General features: G+C 49.9%; 7 protein-coding genes across 7 annotated transcripts; 3 read left to right on the forward strand and 4 right to left on the reverse strand.

Moving 5' to 3' along the window:
* Positions 1 to 858: 858 nt before the first annotated feature.
* Positions 859 to 6,045, reverse strand: M437DRAFT_78352 (uncharacterized protein; the record flags this gene model as incomplete). Its single annotated transcript, XM_041026973.1, has 7 exons — positions 859 to 1,428; positions 1,648 to 2,283; positions 2,323 to 3,680; positions 3,720 to 3,989; positions 4,020 to 4,467; positions 4,896 to 5,680; positions 5,733 to 6,045. The coding sequence occupies 7 exons, from the start codon at positions 6,043 to 6,045 to the stop codon at positions 859 to 861; spliced, it is 4,380 nt and encodes a 1,459-aa protein (XP_040876237.1).
* Positions 6,046 to 6,593: 548 nt separating this feature from the next.
* M437DRAFT_57456 (uncharacterized protein) lies at positions 6,594 to 9,099 on the forward strand (the record flags this gene model as incomplete). The annotated part of the gene is made up of 4 exons (XM_041023232.1): positions 6,594 to 7,257; positions 7,333 to 8,220; positions 8,273 to 8,647; positions 8,699 to 9,099. 4 exons carry the CDS (start codon positions 6,594 to 6,596, stop codon positions 9,097 to 9,099), a joined length of 2,328 nt encoding a protein of 775 aa, XP_040876238.1.
* A 762-nt stretch (positions 9,100 to 9,861) lies between these two features.
* Positions 9,862 to 10,707, reverse strand: M437DRAFT_78354 (uncharacterized protein; the record flags this gene model as incomplete). The annotated part of the gene is made up of 3 exons (XM_041026974.1): positions 9,862 to 9,950; positions 9,981 to 10,400; positions 10,536 to 10,707. The coding sequence occupies 3 exons, from the start codon at positions 10,705 to 10,707 to the stop codon at positions 9,862 to 9,864; spliced, it is 681 nt and encodes a 226-aa protein (XP_040876239.1).
* Positions 10,708 to 11,573: 866 nt separating this feature from the next.
* M437DRAFT_57379 (uncharacterized protein) lies at positions 11,574 to 12,620 on the forward strand (the record flags this gene model as incomplete). The annotated part of the gene is made up of 1 exon (XM_041023218.1): positions 11,574 to 12,620. One exon carries the CDS (start codon positions 11,574 to 11,576, stop codon positions 12,618 to 12,620), a length of 1,047 nt encoding a protein of 348 aa, XP_040876240.1.
* A 26-nt stretch (positions 12,621 to 12,646) lies between these two features.
* M437DRAFT_78356 (uncharacterized protein) lies at positions 12,647 to 14,965 on the reverse strand (the record flags this gene model as incomplete). Its single annotated transcript, XM_041026975.1, has 5 exons — positions 12,647 to 13,317; positions 13,366 to 13,485; positions 13,534 to 13,848; positions 13,936 to 14,316; positions 14,590 to 14,965. 5 exons carry the CDS (start codon positions 14,963 to 14,965, stop codon positions 12,647 to 12,649), a joined length of 1,863 nt encoding a protein of 620 aa, XP_040876241.1.
* Positions 14,966 to 15,398: 433 nt separating this feature from the next.
* Positions 15,399 to 16,277, reverse strand: M437DRAFT_57244 (NAD(P)-binding protein; the record flags this gene model as incomplete). Its single annotated transcript, XM_041023186.1, has 1 exon — positions 15,399 to 16,277. One exon carries the CDS (start codon positions 16,275 to 16,277, stop codon positions 15,399 to 15,401), a length of 879 nt encoding a protein of 292 aa, XP_040876242.1.
* Positions 16,278 to 16,891: 614 nt separating this feature from the next.
* Positions 16,892 to 19,164, forward strand: M437DRAFT_87834 (transketolase; the record flags this gene model as incomplete). Its single annotated transcript, XM_041028718.1, has 2 exons — positions 16,892 to 17,087; positions 17,144 to 19,164. The coding sequence occupies 2 exons, from the start codon at positions 16,892 to 16,894 to the stop codon at positions 19,162 to 19,164; spliced, it is 2,217 nt and encodes a 738-aa protein (XP_040876243.1).
* Positions 19,165 to 19,292: the final 128 nt, after the last annotated feature.

Genomic DNA, 19,292 nt, shown 5'->3' on the forward strand with positions numbered 1-19,292 from the left:
ATCAAAATAAAGATATATGGTTTTTCATCAGACGTTTTGTGTCTTCTGCTTATTTGCGAACCGGCTTCTACGCTTAAAGTCTTGTTTTTGTCTCTTTTGTGCTGGTCTTGTTTTCCAAGGAGGAACCTCGTCTCCTTGAGTTTTGAAGCTTTGATGTAAGCGAATGTATATTACTTGGTCCCTGGCTTTTGTTTTTGACATGTGATCGTAGTTTACAACGTATCACTTTTTCATGCTTTGCGTACAGTACCCTATGTGCTAGAAGGGTATATATCTTGCACTGTGATTCACCTGCGGTAAACAACAAGATTTAAACTCCAGAACGGGCATAGAGACACGTGTATTGCCATTTCTAAGCGGATCTCTTCCTGTTTCCTTCATGGTGATCTGCGTTTAATAAAGCCTACTTGCGTTACACTTAGTCCACAGGGAGGAGTCGAAAATAGGTGTAGGTGTAGGTGCAGATCTTCAAACGATTGAGTTTATTGCCTCGAACTACTGGTACTATACTTCCGGAAATCAAGGCCTGAACTTAACACATCAGGGATGAAAGTGCTGGACACTTTCTAACCCCCCAAGAGTCGGAGAAATCAAAAAAAAAGATCTCAAAAGCCACAAAAAGAAGCAATTCCAATGTTGCTGTGGGGTGCAGAAGGGGTCAAGTTGATGACAAAGTTCAAAAATCGAATTGGGGGACTTGGGAGACAAAAACACCAAGAAACCAAGCCGTGTTTCACATTACAGTACACGAGAACGTGGTAAAAGAAGGCTCAGGAGTGAAGAAAAAATGTATAGGTGTGTGCCTAACCAAACAATGTCTCTCTCCGGGTCCAACAAGATCCAAACGTCTCAACAAGCCTAGTAAATCTCTTCAAGGCCAGCTTCGTTCCAATTGGCTTCTCCATTAGCAACCCTATCTCTAAGACCCCAATACTCGCCGCCAAAGTGCCAATACTCTTCTCCGGTTACAGGATGTTTGGCAAGCTTAAACCACCTGGGCTCAAAGTGTTCACCAGCAGCTTCACGCTCACGACGTCTGGCTCTCTGTTTCTCTTCAACACGGTTCTTCTCTACAGATGCGTCGTCGTATCTTCCTTCTTCCATAGCGCGCTGGTCAGGTCGGAATCTAGAGTCGGTAGGTGCGAGAAGAGGTTGCAAACGTTGAGGCAGTGCATTGAGCGTGACAACAAATGGTGTCAAGTTGAAAGGAATACCCTGAGGACGAGGTCCAGCTTCCCATACAAGAATGGCTTGATTGGATTCTTGCGATTTGGTAGATGTGCCAAGATTTTCATCTTCATAGCCAGGAGTGGGACGAGCATAGATCTTGTCGTTCCAGCGACCGCCAATGCTCCATTTAGGAACGCCCTTAGCATCGGTGATCTTTCCAGCAACGAGATAAGCAGAAGAGGCTTTCCAACCACGTTGCTTGAAGTCTAGAATTGCTGTTTCTCCGGTAGTGTGATTCTTGACTTCCATCAAACCGTAGTTGTCAATAGTGGGATTACCAGTGATGATACCAACGACTGATGAAGTGACCTTCTTCCAGGTGTAGAGTTCTTCCGGTCCGTGGGTCGGCTTGAGACGCAGGAACCATGTACCGAGAGGGTTGATCTCGAACGATTTGCCATAGAACTTGCTCTTCACGGAAGATTCACCATAGTATTCCCACTTTGCACTCTCAGCGTGAGCGGCACCAATTGGAGGATGATGGCTGACTTGCTCAATGAAGAAGCGGTAGCCCTTGTCAGGACGGACATATTCGTAGGTCTCTCCCAGCAAGGGGTTAAAAGGCTTTGCGACTCTGCCGATGGTAGAAGCATATTCCGAAGCAGCAAAACCAGCGACATAGACCATTCTTTCGGCAGAATCAGAGCGCTCGGCAGCTATATCCAGGAGCTCAGTGTATTGCATATCCTCAACCACACGATACAACAGAGAAGTGGGTTCGTTGAAGGTGACGGGAAGTGTCATCTTGGTCATATCCTTTCCAATCATGTTTTTGAGAATACCCCAGAGCGAGACCTTTGGTCGATTGTCGGCATCGAGAGGAAGCTTGGATCTAACAGGGTCCTCATATCCTCGGTAAGACTTTTGGATCGCGCCGGAACTGTTGTCCTCGATGGGTGCAGTCTTCTCTGGTTGAATGTTGGCTTGAGGCGTGCTTGTGACAGGCATTTGATCGACAACCTCGACTTCCCCAGCATCGACGGCATCAAAGAATTGTTCATCCATATCGGAGTCGTCGTCGGAAACATCGTTGTTGGTCAAATCTGCAAGAGTCTGTCTGCGACTCAGGGAAGGCGATGGTGGACCTGTAACAGCCGTGCCATCGTCGGCAACAGACATACCTGCAACAGCAGCAGCGAGCTTGCTACTTTGTGTAGCTGTAGTTCCTCTGCGACTGTGGGCCCGGCTTGCTGTACCTGAAGCTTGTCCTTCCAGAGCATCTCTCAGGGCACGCTTGGTTCTCTTGCGCTTGTCCTCACTTTCACCGATGCGGTTCTCCAGCTCTTCTTGTTCGGCTGCAACTCGGGCCATACTTTCTTCCCAGAGCTTGCGAATGTGTGCTTCTCGGTCGACACGATGCTGCCAATAGGCGTCGTGGTCCTTGGAAATGCGTAGAAGATCTATCAGCAAGCCTCTGAGATTGCCGACAGCAGTGTCGTAAGAGGCCAGAGCATATTCAACATCGGGATGGCCCAGAGGGATGGTGGGGTTGGTGGTCTTCTCTTGCTGTAGTGAGTTCGAGACAGAGGCCAACAAGTCCAGCTGAAGCTTGGCTGACTGAGCGGTGATGTTGAAGGCGTCCTTGTTGATGGGTTTGACGTCGTGAGAGCTGTCATCATCGGCGTAATCATCCTCCTCATCTTCAAAATCACGGTCGCCGTCTGTTTCGAAAGTGCGGTGACGATGTAACTTGGTAGGCTCATCAGCGTACAAAGTCTCTCCGTCAGCAGTATGAGCGATACTGGTGCGTCGATCGCTCACAGTAGGTGCAAGAGTCGAAGAGTCGGCAACAGAAGGAGCGGCAGATTGCTTGTCTGCGGCGGCCTGGCGCAAGGCCTCGCCTTCTTGACGTTGGCGCTTCTGCTCTTCACGGGCCTCATCTTTAGACCATTGAATGGCATTGTTGAGAGACCAGAACCAGCGCTTTGCCTCAACCTCGTGGTTTGCCTTGAGGTGGTACTTGACTGACGATTTGCCATGAATTTCAAAAGTCAACTTGTCCTTGGAGTCCATGTGCAGAGAAGCAATCTTCATGTTGATGGCACCACGGCAAGCAGAACCAGCATCGTCCTGGTGCTTGTAGTAGCTCAGCACGCCATCCTCGAGCACGAACCATCGTAATTTGTAGCCAGTTGTGTAGTTGGTCCACTTCTTCAAGTAGCCCTTCATCTCACGTGCCTCCTTTGCACTCAGAGCATTCTCGGGCTGACCTTCACCAGTACCAAGTATAGCCTTCTCTTGAACACCTCGTTGGGCGGCAGCCGCGGCGGGAGACTTTTTGAGAATCTGCTTGGTGTGATCGTCTTTTGTGATTTCCTGAGGCAGCTTGCCCTTGCGATCGCGACGGAAGGGGTCAGCACCGTTGAGCAAAAGTATCTGGATGAGTTGCGTGTCCTTCTTGCGAGTGGCTTCGTGTAGCAATGTACCGCCGGATTCGACAGTCTGGGGTTCTGTAGCCAATTCAGGGGCATTGATGTCGACAACATGACGAACGTGATCATCGGCAAGGACGTCTTCGAGGGTACCGTAGTCGGCAGATTGGATGAGGTGCTGGATTCTATGGGTTGTCCTCTCGATGAAGATGGAGCGAGCTAGCTGTAGAAGCTGGAAGGCTTCTGGGCTGCGGGCCAAATCAAGTGGAGTCTTTCCTTGGAAGTTTGTCACAGACTCGTTGATGGACTTTTGGTCAAGCAGAAGCTTGATGACGCTAGTGCGGCCTAGGGTGGATGCGATGTGCAGAGGAGTGTTCCCGTCACGGTCTCTGGCGTTGATGTCGAGAGTATTCTGACCCATGCTCAGGACGTACTCGACGACAGAGGGCTCGGCGCATTGGACAGCAAGATGAACGATGGTGTTGCCTTCGAGCTTGGTCGAGTCTTCGCGGAGGTGTCTGTTGATGCCGGCCGTGTCTCCTTGTCGCAAGGCTTCAAAGACCTTGAACAGCTTGACCGACTGCTCGATTGAGGTGGTAGATTGTTGGGGCATGGCCGTGATGGAGCCGTTCCGAGGAGCGGTTGGCGTACGAGTAGCGGGCGAGGCAGAGGCAGAGTCGGGGTTGGAGTTGGTCATGGTCGTGACCAGATGAGGGGCTGGGCGGGCGTTCTGGAAAGAGTTCCGTGACGAGGCCATTTCTGCTGAATTGTCTGTAGTTGTAGGAGAATCAGGAGTGGCAGCCTCGGATTGAGGCACGTCGCCCCTGCTTGTCACCCTGGACAGGAGTGACTTTGCAATCGACGACTTGTTGCGCTGATGCGACGGCGTGTTATTGCTGCTAAGACCCCAGAGCACGTCAGTCTTGGCGTAGATCAAATTCATTGCAAGCTACTTTACCCTTCAGCCATCTTCAGTCGATTGTGATAGGGATGCTCCTCGGATCTGCTGGAACCAGAGGATATGTACAGAGGAAAGAGAGCAGCAGGGAACTCGACGGAACAAGAGTACGTACGACAGCTAAGGATCAAACAGCATGATAAACTCTCGGCTACATCCAGTCCATGCAGATGACGCCGGTGGATTCAACGTTTGCGGGCTGGCCAGAAAGTCTATTTCTACACTGCCCCTTTGTAGTATCCATCTTTTGTGCGTGAACAATCTCAAACTCTGGATATTTATATGGATATTTATACAAGGCTATACAGTCATTGTGCTACAGTCATCTACGACACCAGCAGAATCACACTGCCCAGCTGTCTTGCCGCATCCTCCTTCTCGACATCATGAGTGTCCTCAACTTCACCCCACATATCCGTCTGCCATGTCACTTCAACACTTGAAGCTTGACGTGCTTCAGTAATCCCGAATCTAGATGTGCTGTCCTCCTTTTGCAGGTGTCTGAACTCCTGACTCCACTCGACCAACAACCGGATGGCCACAAGCAGACTCTTGGTAGCCAACACTCCTCTCTCAAGTCCTGCCAATTCGAAGGCGGGAAGAGCTGAAATCCATCCACGGATAACTTCCTGCGTCACCTTGGGCTGCTTGGCTGGCATGATGCTATCCTCACCCAAGATAGGAATAATCTCGAGACCAGGGAAGATGTGCGTCGTGAGGTATGCGAGAATGGGCTCGGCAGTTTCGATCTGCTTCTGTCGGAGGCTCTGCTGTGGTTGGCCATCAATCTTCATGTCGAGCGCCGAAGAAGGATCGTGAATGCTCTTCTCGGGATCCCAGCACAGTAGAGTATCCGTGCTTAGATATCTCATAAGCATCGTGACAATGCTCTCTCTGATCTTCTTGTCGCCTTGCAGATCAGCGTTGTGGATGTCGATTGCGCGCGAACTCAGAGATGTGAGAGGGATGTAGTGGTACTTTAGCGCCTGTTGCGCCGACGTGAGGAGATCCCATTCAAGAGCAATACCCGTGGCAAGGGCGTATTTGGTAGGTGGTAGGGTGAGGATTTCCTTGGAGGCCGTTCTGACGGGTCGCTTGTCCAGCATGATCTGAAGTCCATCTGGAATCTGTGTGAGTGAAGGCAGCGCAATTGCGAGAGCATCAGAGCATACCGGGTGTCTCCTTGACCGAAGACTCTTTCCAGAAACGCTTGCGCAGAGCTGATGCTGGCTTCGAAGGGTCGACCTTGATCTGCGACTGTTTTGCCAGAAGGGCAGCTTGTTGTCTCTTGCGAGCAACGCGATCCTCGGTCTCGGTGGCAGGTGCCTGCGGAGGCTGTGGTGGCGGACCAGCAGCAATGGGATGAGGGAGTGGCGTGGCTGTTCTCGACGAGCTGTTGTGCAGGCAGCGACATGCTGGGTGGAAGCGAGCAGCGACCGTGCGACGACTAGAGGCAGTCAAGGCCGGGCGGATGATGGCCTCCATGATTAATAGAAATGGATGGGTGATGGTCGTACTGTTCTAAAGCTTCACATGCCAAAAAGTTGCTAACGACAGTCGACGTGAGATTATTTCGGGAACCGCGGGAGATCCGTGCACTGCGGCGGGGAAAGCTCTCGTGTTCGGAAGTTCCACCCTGGCGCCCCGCAACTTCCTTCTTCAAGGCCCCAGCCAGGTCCAATTGTGGGCATGTGGACATGCCCCTCGAGCGCCGTCGGTCTCTCTCGAATGTGGCTTGTCGTTGGAAAAACGACATGACCGTCTTCGGAATGACCCCAATCCGTCTTTGCCGCCGCAATGCCATCCCAGGTTTTTACCTTCCTCTTGCCATCAATCTGCGTCCATTTTCTCGTCTGTACGTGACCCAAGTCGTGAGACCAGCGCCCTGCAGACTCGAAGCCTCGTTGCTTGCTTGGCTTGTACCCGTTTTGACCCCACTCCTTGTTTCGACCTCTTCTCCAGCTTTTGCATCTCCTGCTGATCGGCAAGCTGTCGTCGACCTCGTCAATCTGTAGGAATGTCCTGTTCGGGTCATGACTAGCCATCATCAAAGAGATTGGGCTGTTAAGCCCGTCTCGACTCCTAATGACACCTCCTCAGCACAGTCTGCTCCTTCTGCCACAGCCCAAGGAAACAAATCGAAACCTCAACCCAAGAAGTTGCGATTTATTACCAGTCAAGGTGCTCCTCAAGCCAAAAGGCGTCGTGTTTCTACTGCTTGCTTGGTTTGCAGAAAGCGCAAGGTTGCATGTTCTGGTGAACGTCCGCATTGCAACACGTGCACTAACAACAAATTGGATTGTACTGGCTATGCTGATGACAATTCCTCTGGAAATCAAAATGTCGATGAGACGGAGACTCCTCGCGCTGCCGCTCCTGTCTTGCGTCGTTCCGAGACATCAGATTCGATCAAGGCCCCTCCTTCCAGGAAATCAAAGCCGGCAGAATTCAGGTTACATAATCAGAGTACGACAACACCCTACACCGGAAATCCTACACCTAATCCACCAGAACCTGTTCAATCGCAGCCTTCACGGAATGATGATGATCAGAGCTATTTCCCGAAACCAACTTCTTCCTTGTTCTCCGGCGCTCGAAATCGTATGCCTTATTTTCGATGGCTAGGTCCGACTGCCATCATGCCAGGCTTCAAGCAGATGGTCGTCAAAGTCAATCGCTCATCATCAACAACCGACGGTGTGACCTCTCCATCAGCTGGTGCTCAGCCTGGCGCTTCGGGCATGTCAAATCATTCTGCCACCTATGATCCAGACGCTCGCACGCCGCAGACCCTGCCTTTCTACGACAATTCATCAATGCCGCCGAGCGAACTGATCACACACCTCTGCGATACTTTCTTCGTCCACCTTGCCTGTAATTTTCCCTTTCTCCAACGCGATCGTTTTCTAAAAGACCTTGAGGAGAAGCAGGTCGATGCAATTCTGGTTGATGCAGTTTGTGCTCTTGCTGCTCGTTTCTCTACCCATCATTTGCTTGTCCAGCAATCGCGCGATGGCCAACATGTGAACCATTCGGAGCAAGGTTCTGCTTTTGCTCAACGAGCGAAGGTGGCCTTGATTGATACATATGCGACGCCCAGTGTCGCTGCTGTGCAAGCTGCGCTCTTGCTTGCCTACAACGAGTTTGGCGAAAGCAGAGATAGTGGTCTCTGGATGTATCTTGGTATATCCATCCGCATGGCTCAAGATTTGGGTTTGCACAAGCTTGATGGTCTCCGTTATGAAGCTCGTGATGGTTCTTCTCCTAGATACTCGAGGAATGACAAACAAGTGGACAGGATGCTCGGCCGTGCAGATCTACAAGATCAAGATCAGGATACAGCCGAGGAGCACAGGGCAGCGGAACGCGAGCGAGTTGACACCTTATGGGCAGTCTTCTTCCTTGATCGAGTTGTTTCTTCTGGTACTGGACGACGAAGCACGTTGCAAGATGATGATATTGAACTCTCCTTCCCGCCCCTCGATTTGTTGGATCCTAAAACTGGCTGGCCTTCGCCATTCCCTGCACTGATTCGAATCGTCTGTTTGTATGGTCGAGTTGCAGACCTGCTTAACAGTATCAAGGAGCCTTCAGACATTACTAGCGAAACGCCGCAACAATTGGCAGATATGGAAGCGCGGGTAACGAATTTATATCAGGGTTAGTTTTTCTGCCTGGGCAGAAATTTTGATCAACTACTGACAAGTCATAGGCCTCTCCCCGAAACTCCATTTCCAAGCCATGAACTTTCACCACTATGTAAAAGCTGGAGAAGGAACCAATTTTGTTTTGCTGCATTTCTGGTTCCACACGCTCATTGTCTTGCTTCATCAACCGACATTACTCAAAACTTTCGAAGGCAGAATGCTTCAGCTGTTTCCTAACAGTCAAGCGTTGTCCATGTCTTCCGCCAAAACCATTGCAGACATCTTATCTTACTCACAACTCATCGATACAAAAGCCAGTCTTGGTAACCCCTTCACTACACAGCCAATCTATATTGCTGCTTGTGCTTTTCTCAAGGAAACCGCCGAACAGACGGCCACCTCAAAAGAACATTCACGCTCTCAATCGGCGGTAAACTCTCGTGCTGGTAGCCCGGCTCGCGAACATGCCACGCCAGGAGCTACAGAAACAGCAAATATGATACGACCTTCAAGCATGTTGTCAAACAGCACCAGACCGCCGATGGTGGAAAGAGCACTAGCTCGCCATACATTACTGGCAACAGCAGCCAATCAACATTACCAGCTTTGCTACAAAGCGTTACAAAGTCTCGAGACATACTGGGCAGGCACAAAATATATTCTGACAGTCTTGGACCAAAAGTTCAAAGGTGTTGGAGACCCTCTCTTGTACACAGTGGAAGAAGGAGAAAGTGCTTTCGAGCAGCCAGAACCAAAACCTGCGTTCACTCAACCAGGATGGCGAAGAAAGACTCCATCGAACCCATGGTCTCCAAGCGCATTGATGCAGAGTTCATTTTTGCAATCTAAAACGCCTCCTGCGGTTGGTGACCAAAATCAACGTAAGTCATAGACCATTGAATGCTGTTGGTACAGAACTAACAATGAGACAACAGCAATTGGATGGACATTAACAGGTACCCTTAATTCTCCAAGCACGAATGTAGCCTGGCACTTCTCTGGTATTCCTGGCGCACACGATGCAGCACCGCAATCGCTCGATTCGTTCATCGACCACAACACACCTTTCGACTTCAACAACATGCAGAACAATAACGCCTCGTTCCAGCAACCAGACAGCAGTCACACACGTACATACTCTGGCAACAACCTACCTCGCCCTTCACCGAACCAACAACGACACCACAGATCCTCGCTCCCAGCCTCCGCTTTTGCAACAATACCACCCTCGCCAACGACCTTCACTTCACCTGTCCAACAGCAACAATCCCATCAAGAAAACACCAACTCTCTACACGTCCCATCTTTGAACCCATCGCACAACTTGCAAACCTTTGAAAATGCAAATGCGGGTACAGAAGAAAGCTTTGGCGATTTCTTGATTGAGAGTCAAGATGTGGATATGAGTTTGTTGGGTTTAGATATGTTGCCTTGGTTTGATGCTCCTAGTGGAGATTTGATGCCTGTGTTTGATGAAGCGTTGAATATCGGTGATATGAATGCGAATCTGGATGCAGAGTTTACCGGGCAAGGGCAAGATAAAGATGGGGGAGCAGGAACTTCGTGATTATAGATGTTGAGGTTATATGTGTAATGTAAAAGCTCTTAATATCCAAGATTGCCACTTTTATTCTGCTGTTGCTGAGAAGTGCGCTTACTCCACTCCCGTGAAATCATTTTGGCTGGCTTGTGCTCGTTCCACCACTGGCATACTCTCTGACGGCGGCGCCTCAACACAAGGAACTACCCACTCACTCCTCATCACACCCGCACCTTCCCTCCCTCCTCTTCTTCTTCTATTCCTCTGCCCACCCCTCCTACTCCTCGCCCCTATTCCCCCCGTCAATTCCTCCCCTCTGGCCCTCTGGTTCCTCATCTTCTTTTTCCTCCTGCTTTGTTTTGTGAATTGGAGATTTGTTCTGCACATCGGACACGTAAATCTCGACTTTAGGGTTGCGGCTAGGATGGGATATTGAGGAAGGAGTAAGGGGGTTGAGGTTAGCCAGGAGGAAAGGGATGTGTCGAGGGAGGCGGTTTGCCAGTTTGTTAGACAGGGGGTGCAGAAGGCGTGGTTGCAGTCGAGGTGCAGATGTGGTGGGTTGGATATGCAGATGGGACAGGGATCTTGTGCTGTAGCGGAGGCGGTGGTTGGTATGGTTATGGTGTTTGATGGCGGCGCCTCAGGTACTTCGTCTGCAGCAGAAGGTGTAGTTGCACTTGCAGCTCTCCTCTGCTGTTTTCTCTGTTGCTCGCGCTCTCTGAATCTTAATGCTGCTTTCGATCGTGACTCTGGCTGTCCGCCTACAACAATATGTCCACCTCCTGCACTTGTTGTTCTCAACACATCCACATGTCTCTTGCAAGCCACCAAAACCCAACCCCTGGGATATCTCGCCACAAACCCCTCTCTTCTCTCCCCCTCATCCAATGCGATCTCATCGCACATAGGACAAGATTCCGCAAATATGTGGCTAGGGATTGTATACTCAATCTCCGGCATCAGAGAGATAAAAGAAGATGTAAGCAGTGTTTGCGCAAGTTCAAAACCAGGTCTGGTGGTTTCCGGGTTTGGAGTATCGGTAGTATGAGGAGCCAAAACACGGATTCTGGAATTTCCGGTCTGGTTGGATGTGAGATCTGAGATGCTGATGATTCTCAAGGTGGGAGGGTCTTGGTTGTTCGAAGAGTCCATGTTTTGTAGTTTCGATTCTTGAACCGGCACAGATGAATGTTTAGAATGTTGATGCTCGTCAAAAAGACGGGAATTTCTGGGATAAAAGGAGAGATGTGTGACTCGTATATAAGAAGAGATTCTCCGCGCTGAGTAAATATGCGTCACATACAAGGTGACTGTTGCCTAAGATGCTTTTCGCGTGTTTTTGAACCGACGAGATATTTGGACTTCATCCAGTGATCAGAAGAACTGACTGGATCGTCAAGAGGCACGCAGTTTTACACGCGCTTTCAGATATATTCTAGCGAATATCGAGTCGATGGTATACCAGCATGAGAGAGCTGTCGAAGAAGGTGATGAACAGGGCAAGACGCTTGGACCCTCGGTTCGTCTTGCCATCCATATCTGCCTGGGTCAGATTAAAACCATCAAATCTCTGGACAGACTCATAAAAAAGAGATACACTTATACTAGACTTGAGGCAAGGACGATGTGTCTTCTATCCTGTAAATGGGATTTTCTCCAGATCCTTCTATAATGGTTGTTGAGGTCAAAATAGCTCTCCAGCCTTCTGAACCACCGGAAAACAACTTTCTTGGCATCCCCATTCTCCGAAAACTTCTCGACTTTTGCAAAAGCCCGAACGACGAACGACAACAAAAAATCAAGTCTCACACACAACTCTTCAAAAAATGGCTTTCAGCTTCAACTTTGGCGGCGACGACATCGACCAATCCGTCGACCAAGACATTCCCATTGAGGATGCGTCAACCTCAGAAGACCCCACCTCACAAATCCCAGCTCCAGTACCTGTCCTCCAACACGACCTGCGCCAAATATATGAGACTCTACCGGATAGATTATGCTACAGCACCGCTATGATCACCTCTCCAACCGGCAAAAAACTCATCTTGCCACGTCGCGAATTGTTTGATATACGTGTGCAACTCATGTCTGAAGCATCAGCCGACAACGACAACGATACAACATTATCGCAACTCCAAGCTACGGATTTGGCTCCTAATGTCTATGAAGGTGGATTCAAGACTTGGGAGTGTAGTGTTGATTTATCTTCCTTGTTGTTGGATCGTGGTCCGCGCAAAGATATCGATGAATTGGTGAGGTGTGATGGGGTTGTGGAACTGGGTGCCGGGTCTGCGTTGCCTACTTTGACGCTGTTTCAACATTGTTTGAAAAACGGTATTCCGCAGACTTTCACACTCACGGATTATAATGCTAGTGTGTTAAGATTGGTCACGTTGCCGAATTTGCTCTTGACTTGGGCGGCTACTACGTCTCCGCCTTTGATCGATTTATCCACCGACCCTTCTGGAGACCTCGAAAATATCCCTGCGCTGTTGCCGCAGTTTTTGGCTGGACTTGCTGCGTCGAGAATTCAATTGAGTTTTATCTCTGGTCCTTGGGGTGAAACTCTTGCTTCGTTGATTCCAGAGTCTGCTCCTGATATGGGCAGTTTGATTCTGGCTAGCGAAACTATCTATAGTCCGGCGTCAACAACGGCATTTGTGGATTTGTTGATTCGTCTGCTAAGTCGCACCAAGATGGCAAAGGCGGTTGTTGCGGCAAAGAGATTCTACTTTGGCGTAGGAGGCAGTGTGGACCATCTCAAGGAAGTGTGCGCGGAAAAGGGCGCAGTCGCATACGAAGTGGAAAATGCCGGTGTTCCCGGCATGGACTCTGGAGTTGGAAGAGCGCTTGTCGAGGTGCAGATGTATTGAGAAACGAACCATCAAAAGCCCCAATCTCAGCCTCCTTCATCGCCCCAGTATTCTTTCAAATCTTGCGCTCGCCATTGGGTAGCGAATCCAGTCGTCCTCTCGATTTCTGCTAGTGCTTCTAGCACGACACGATGTTCGGCTTTACTCGACATGACTTTGCCAGCGATATACAATGGCTGTGGTGCATTTGTCCATGCAGCATGCAGCAGATTGCTCACTGAAATCCCGATGACCTGTCTCGCATGCCAGAAGATACTCCTCTGACCCCTGACTCTGAGATCGTTTGGTTTGGCCTGCAGCATGAGCAAAGTGGCAGTGTGGTAGAGTTGATTTGCACTGACGGCCGCGGCGTTTGTGAAGATCACGACAGGGAACGCTCCTTCGTCGTCGTTGTCACAGGCGCGCGATGCCAGAGGCCGCATCTCTGCTGGTCTGTTGGTGTTCCAATCGACGAGGAGATCGAACAGCGCCTTCCACTTAGCGCTGAAAGTGCTTCCGCGTTCGTTGGCGCTGCCACGTCTCGACACAACGTCAAGTACACTGGCGCAGAGAAAGAGCGAATAGTTCGCATAGCTGTCGAAGTTCTGAAAATCCGTCTTGAACTTCGAAATGGCTGTCGACATTGTGCCTGTAGGCAGAAACCACAAACTCGTCGGTATCTTGGTATAAGAATCGGAGAGGAATCCACCCCACATATCTGTAGCAGTCAGTAGATGTATGCAAAGAGCAACAATAAAAGACGCACCCATGCGGGCGAAACACCAGAAAATGGCTTGTCGTATGCCTCCCACAACGCCGTTGATGCCCGCAGCCTTGAGCAGCATGGCCGCACCATTGAGATGTCGTGCCCAATCTTTTGGAGAAGCTAGATAAAGTCAGTATAATGGAGAAAAGTTGGTTAGAAAATACTGACAGCTCATCATCTCCAACACGCAAAGCAAGACACAACTTCCAATAACCTCTGTACTCATACTTTCCAGTTCTCCAGCAATCAATCGGATTGCTTCTTGATACAATGCCAAACTCTCTGTATAAGGTTTATCTGGATCTCTCCTTTCGATTTGCCTTGCAGAAAGCGCCAGTACTGATAGTCTTAGTGGTTCGGAGTTTTGTGCCAGGATTGGTAAATGGATCTGGAAGTGACGATCATTGTCAAACATATCCAGCCATAGAGCTATTTCGTCAAGGTAATTACGCCAGAGCTCCATCTCACGGCGTACAGTCATGCCTTTCGGAAGATTGCTTCGTGTAGGTCTAGCTGACCCGAGCTGCTCCCACTGAGATGCATGCTTGAATGTCGCTTGATCGTTTGTACTGTGCTGAGAATCATCAGACTCGGGCGTGCCTGTTCGTGTGAGACCAGTGCCACGGGCTGTATCGACCATGTGATTGTATAAAGTCGTATGCAGCTCTCGATATGTTGCATTGGGATAGTACATGGCATAAATGTCTGGTGATTCGGCAGGGACATGATCCACTTCCATGAGAGCGTTGGTTTCCTCGTTGCTCATCGTAGGCCACAAGGAGTCCCCAAAGGTTGGGAAAGCGTCGCGGTTGGTGAGATAATCCAAAGAGTCGAGTTCGGGCAGAGAAAATGATAAGAGATGGTCATCTTCGCGTATGACAGGAAGACTACCAGTTGACATGGGATCGTCGCTAGGATGAAGTGGTGTCTGAAAAGTGACATGATGTTGGGCTTCGCCTTCTCCAGCTGCAAAACTGTTGGAACGCCTGCTGTTATCAACGCTGTTGTTTTCGTGAGATTCCGGTATCAAGATCGATACACGTTGAAACCTTGGCGAGATGTGATCATTCGTGAACCTCCTGACCAATGTCTGATCTTGAGGTAGACTTTCAGTGGTTCCATCGACTGCGAGGTCCATGTCCCACGAAAATGTGCCGCTGTCATTCTCATGTGAAGTGGAGACCTCATTCTCGTGAGTATCCTCAGCTGTGGAATATTCTTGACCATTGAGAAATTCCTTGCACTCATGAGTATCCAGATCAAAGACGACGTCAACCATTTGCAGTGACGGGGCCGTAGCTGCAATCTTCTGCCCGGCTATCATGCTGGGATGATCAGCTTCAAGCGAAGTGAAGCGAAAACTCAGACCCGAGTCCCATTCACACTCTTCACCCAGCCGCTCGCATTTGGCGCAGCTTGGCTTAGACTCGTCACATTTCTTTCGTCGTCGTCGACAGTTCAAACATCCCGAGCGACCTCGGAGCGAGCGCTTTGAGGGACCATCACGGGGCTGCTGTGGTGAAGGTGATGCGTCGTGGGATTCGTGAGCTAAGGAGCCGTCTTCTGAGATCGTAGCTTTGGCATTCCGACTCGAACTCATAGGTTGCGATGGTTAAGCATGCAGCGAGTCAATTCGCTGGTGGTTGGTAAAGAAAGTTGGAGATGCTTTCTAAGTGCGGGGCAGATTTGAATGGAAAGGATGAATGAACGGCAACGATGGGGCTGACCTCGAAATACCTTATATTGGCAATGCCGCAAACGAGGTTTTAAACTCTACTTTGTCGCCTCAATACGCGTCTCAGGAAGTGTTCAACTCTTAGCTGGCACCTGATTGAGACTAGACATGGAAGATCGAAATCACTGAATTGCATCTCATTGAGCTCGAAACTTCGAATTTGGCGGTTGTGCTTGATATCAGACATCACTGGCTTGCAACATATTTTCTGAAGACCCTATCAATATTTGATGGTCCTATGCAAGACTGTAACAAAATCTATATCTCTATCTATTTCATTACCATTTCCGAGGCATGTTCATGCGGTCGCACAGTGGCCGCCGTCTACTCTCAAATCAGCACCAGTCATCCAGGAGCTTCCATCTGCCAGGAGAAAGACACACGGAGCCTTGAAGTCTTCAGGTGCACCCAGTCTTCCCAACAGGGCTCCTCTCATCCATGACTCTTCAACTTCTGGCTTCTCCTGCAGCAGACCGTCCGTCATAGCAGTACGAATGTAACCAGGCGACAAGGTGTTCACTCTGATGCCCCACTGTCCCCACTCATAAGCAAGAGAGCGACCCATCTGGTGTACAGCGGCCTTGCTAGTGTTATAGGCCGAACAATGCAAGCCACGGTTGGCAATTTGACCAGACATGGATGCGATCAGGACAATACTACCGCCGAGTTTCTGATCGCGAAGCAAACGCGCGGTGTGTTTCGAGATTATGAAGCTTCCGGCAACGTTGACATCCATGATGCGACGTAGGCCGTCCATCGGGTAGTCGATAGCGTCGACCATCTGCTGGATGCCGGCGCACGAGATCATGCCTCTGACAGGCTTGCCTCGTCGACGAGCCTCCTCGCCGCAATCTGCGACAATCTTCTCGACAGCCTCTTCATTCGTAATGTCGCAGCGGCGGTATGTCGCTCGGACTCCGGTGCTCTTTTGAAGCTTGGTTATGACTTCCCACTCTTCGGCGCTGGGCTCGGGAAGAATATCCAGACAGATTGCATCGGCGCCAGATTCGAGGACAGCGACAGCAAGTGTAATGCCGAGTCCACGACCAGCACCAGTGATGATGATGGTTCTGTCTTTCAAGCCAAAGGCCTTTTCGATAGGAATATTGGCAGCTGATTGCCTGGACTCGGGAATGTCCCTGGGCAGCTCAATGTCGGAGACGATACTTGGTGCCATGATGCTGTGAAGAATCGAGGATTATCAAAAGACAAGGATAGAAAAAAGCTCAAGTCAGAATGGTCAAGACAAGATTCAAGGCCGAAGGTTGGAAGAGCGACAAGTCACAACGGCACCTGGCCAATTTGTATACGTCTGAATAATCATGACCAGGTCAATGAGCGTTGAGCCTCGTAATTTGATGCCAGGTTTCACTGTGGACATGTTGAGAATTCTCAGTGGATTCGTTTTGTGGACTGCATTGGAGTCAACAGCGCTGAGACTGCCAGATTTGAAAGATGAGCTGGTGAGAGGAAAGGCAGCGTCGCGAGGTATCGAGTGACGGCGCTAAAAATTTCTGTTTCTGGCGGCGGTCAGTCGCGGCTTCCCCTTTCTGTCGAAGGCAAAATTAGACGCCAGCAACGAAAGTGGTAACTGTAGCGCAGGCGAACAACCCCGCATCGTTCATCGGGATGGCGGGTTACTTGTTTCTGACGAGATGTTCTTGTTGACCCAAGAAGCAGGAGCGCCGCTGAGGTACATGCAAATACGGCTTCCATCATGATTGATAAAGGTTCGATGGATCCCATGCGGTCCCTCCGCCTCGAGGCTCCAAAAAATTCGCACTTCTCAGTATGGCACCCTCTTTTGAAAACTACGAAGAAGCTACCTCCGGTATTCCCGTGAAGGTGCTTGGTACTCAGATCGATGGCACAAATGGCGCTGCGACGTTACAGCTAGAAGAAGCCGACAAGCATGATCAAGTGCTTCGTGTCTTTCGTTGCTTGATTGCCGACTTGTGCGAGCAATTCGGTGGTGGTCACCCCGGTGGTATGTACTCATGTCTGCTTAGAAATTTTGGAGACAAGACTAACCCAAGCCAACAGGTGCCATGGGCATGGCAGCCATCGGTGTGTCGCTCTGGAAATATGTCATGAAATACTCACCAGCGAATCCCAACTACTTCAACAGAGACCGCTTTGTCCTCTCCAATGGTCACACATGTCTATTCCAATATACTTTCATGCACCTGGTCGGCTACAAGAACATGACCATTGAACAACTCAAATCATATCACTCGGACAGAATAGACTCTGTTTGCCCTGGTCACCCTGAAATCGAGCACGAGGGCATTGAAGTCACAACTGGTCCTCTGGGTCAGGGTGTTGCCAACGCTGTTGGTATGGCCATGGCAACCAAGCATCTTGCTGCTACCTACAACAAGCCAAACTATGAACTTGTCAACAACATGACCTACTGTATGATTGGTGATGCCTGTCTGCAGGAAGGTGTGGCTCTCGAGGCTGTCTCGCTTGCCGGCCATTGGAAGTTGAACAACCTTGTCCTCGTCTACGACAACAACCAAATTACATGTGATGGTTCTGTCGATATCACATGCAACGACGACGTCAACGAAAAGATGAAGGCCTGTGGCTGGAACGTCATCGATGTCAACAACGGTGTCCAAGATATCTCGGGCATTGTACAAGCTCTGGTCGCAGCACGTGCAAGTGATAAGCCTACCTTTGTCAACATCCGCACAATCATCGGTATTGGTAGTGCTTCAGCTGGCGATGCAAAGGCTCACGGTGCTGCTTTCGGCGCCGAGGATGTTGCAAACATCAAGCGCGTTTTCGGCATGAACCCTGAAGAGCACTTTGTCGTTCCTGACACAGTCTACGACTTCTTCCGTGAAGCAAGGTCACGAGGCCAGGAATACGAGAAGGAGTGGAGTACTCTTTTGGAAGGTTACAGCAAGGAGTATCCTGAATTGGCCGAGGAGTTTAAGTTGCGCGTTGCAGGCAAGATGCCCAAGGACTGGACAAAGTTCGTTCCGGCGAAGGGTAGCTTCCCTACTACACCAACACCTTCAAGAAAATCTTCTGGCATGGTTTGCAACCCTCTCGCCCAGAACCTTGCAAACTTCATGGTCGGCACTGCAGACTTGACACCTTCGGTCAATATGACATGGAAGGACAAGGTTGATTTCCAACATCCTGACCTCAAGACCGCTTGTGGCATCAACGGCAACTATGCTGGTCGCTACATTCACTGGGGCATCAGAGAGCATGCCATGGCCGCAATCTCTAACGGTCTGGCTGCCTACAACAAGGGCACGATCTTCCCTGTGACCTCATCTTTCTTCATGTTCTACATCTATGCAGCACCCGGTATCCGCATGGGTGCTCTCCAAGGTCTACAACAGATTCATATCGCTACTCACGACTCAATCGGTACTGGTGAGGATGGACCCACACATCAGCCTATTGCTCTTGCCGCATTGTACCGCAGCATGCCCAACCTTCTCTACATTCGCCCCTGTGATTCTGAAGAAACAGCTGGTGCCTTCATTGCCGCCATCAAGGCCGATACAACTCCATCTATAATCTCACTATCCCGTCAAGCCCTCACCCAATACCCCGAAAACAGCAATCGCGACGGCGTCCAAAAAGGCGCCTACGTCTTTATGGAGCAAGAAAACGCCGATGTTACACTTATCGGTGTGGGTTCGGAAATGTTTTGTGCCGTCGAGACCAAGAAACTGCTTGAAAAGCAGCACAACATCAAGGCACGTGTAGTGTCTTTCCCTTGCCAGCGTCTGTTCGAGCAACAGAGCAAAGAGTACAAGCAGTCTGTTCTACAATACCGCAGCAATGCTCCTCGTGTAGTTATCGAGGCTTATGCTGTCAACGGCTGGGAGCGTTATGCCGATGCTGGATACTCGATGGCCTCATTTGGCAAGTCTCTCCCCGGCAAGACTGCTTACAAGTACTTTGGCTTTGATGCCACGGCTATTGCACCTAAGGTCAAGGCGCTTGTCGAGGAAGTCAAGAAAGAAGGTATTGATTCTCTCAGAGGAGACTTTAGAGATCTGAATGGAACCATGGGGTATGGCATGCATCACTAGATGAAAGTTTCATGTTTTCAACGTCTTTTGTATATATGTAATGAATGAATTTATGTCTTTTCTTATTGACTATGAAAACGTTATCATGGATCTCGCTTAACGGTTTGTCGACACTGCATGTCATGATT

Source organism: Aureobasidium melanogenum, assembly GCF_000721775.1.
Source record: "Aureobasidium melanogenum CBS 110374 unplaced genomic scaffold scaffold_26, whole genome shotgun sequence".
In the NCBI taxonomy this organism is placed as follows: Eukaryota; Fungi; Ascomycota; class Dothideomycetes; order Dothideales; family Saccotheciaceae; genus Aureobasidium; species Aureobasidium melanogenum.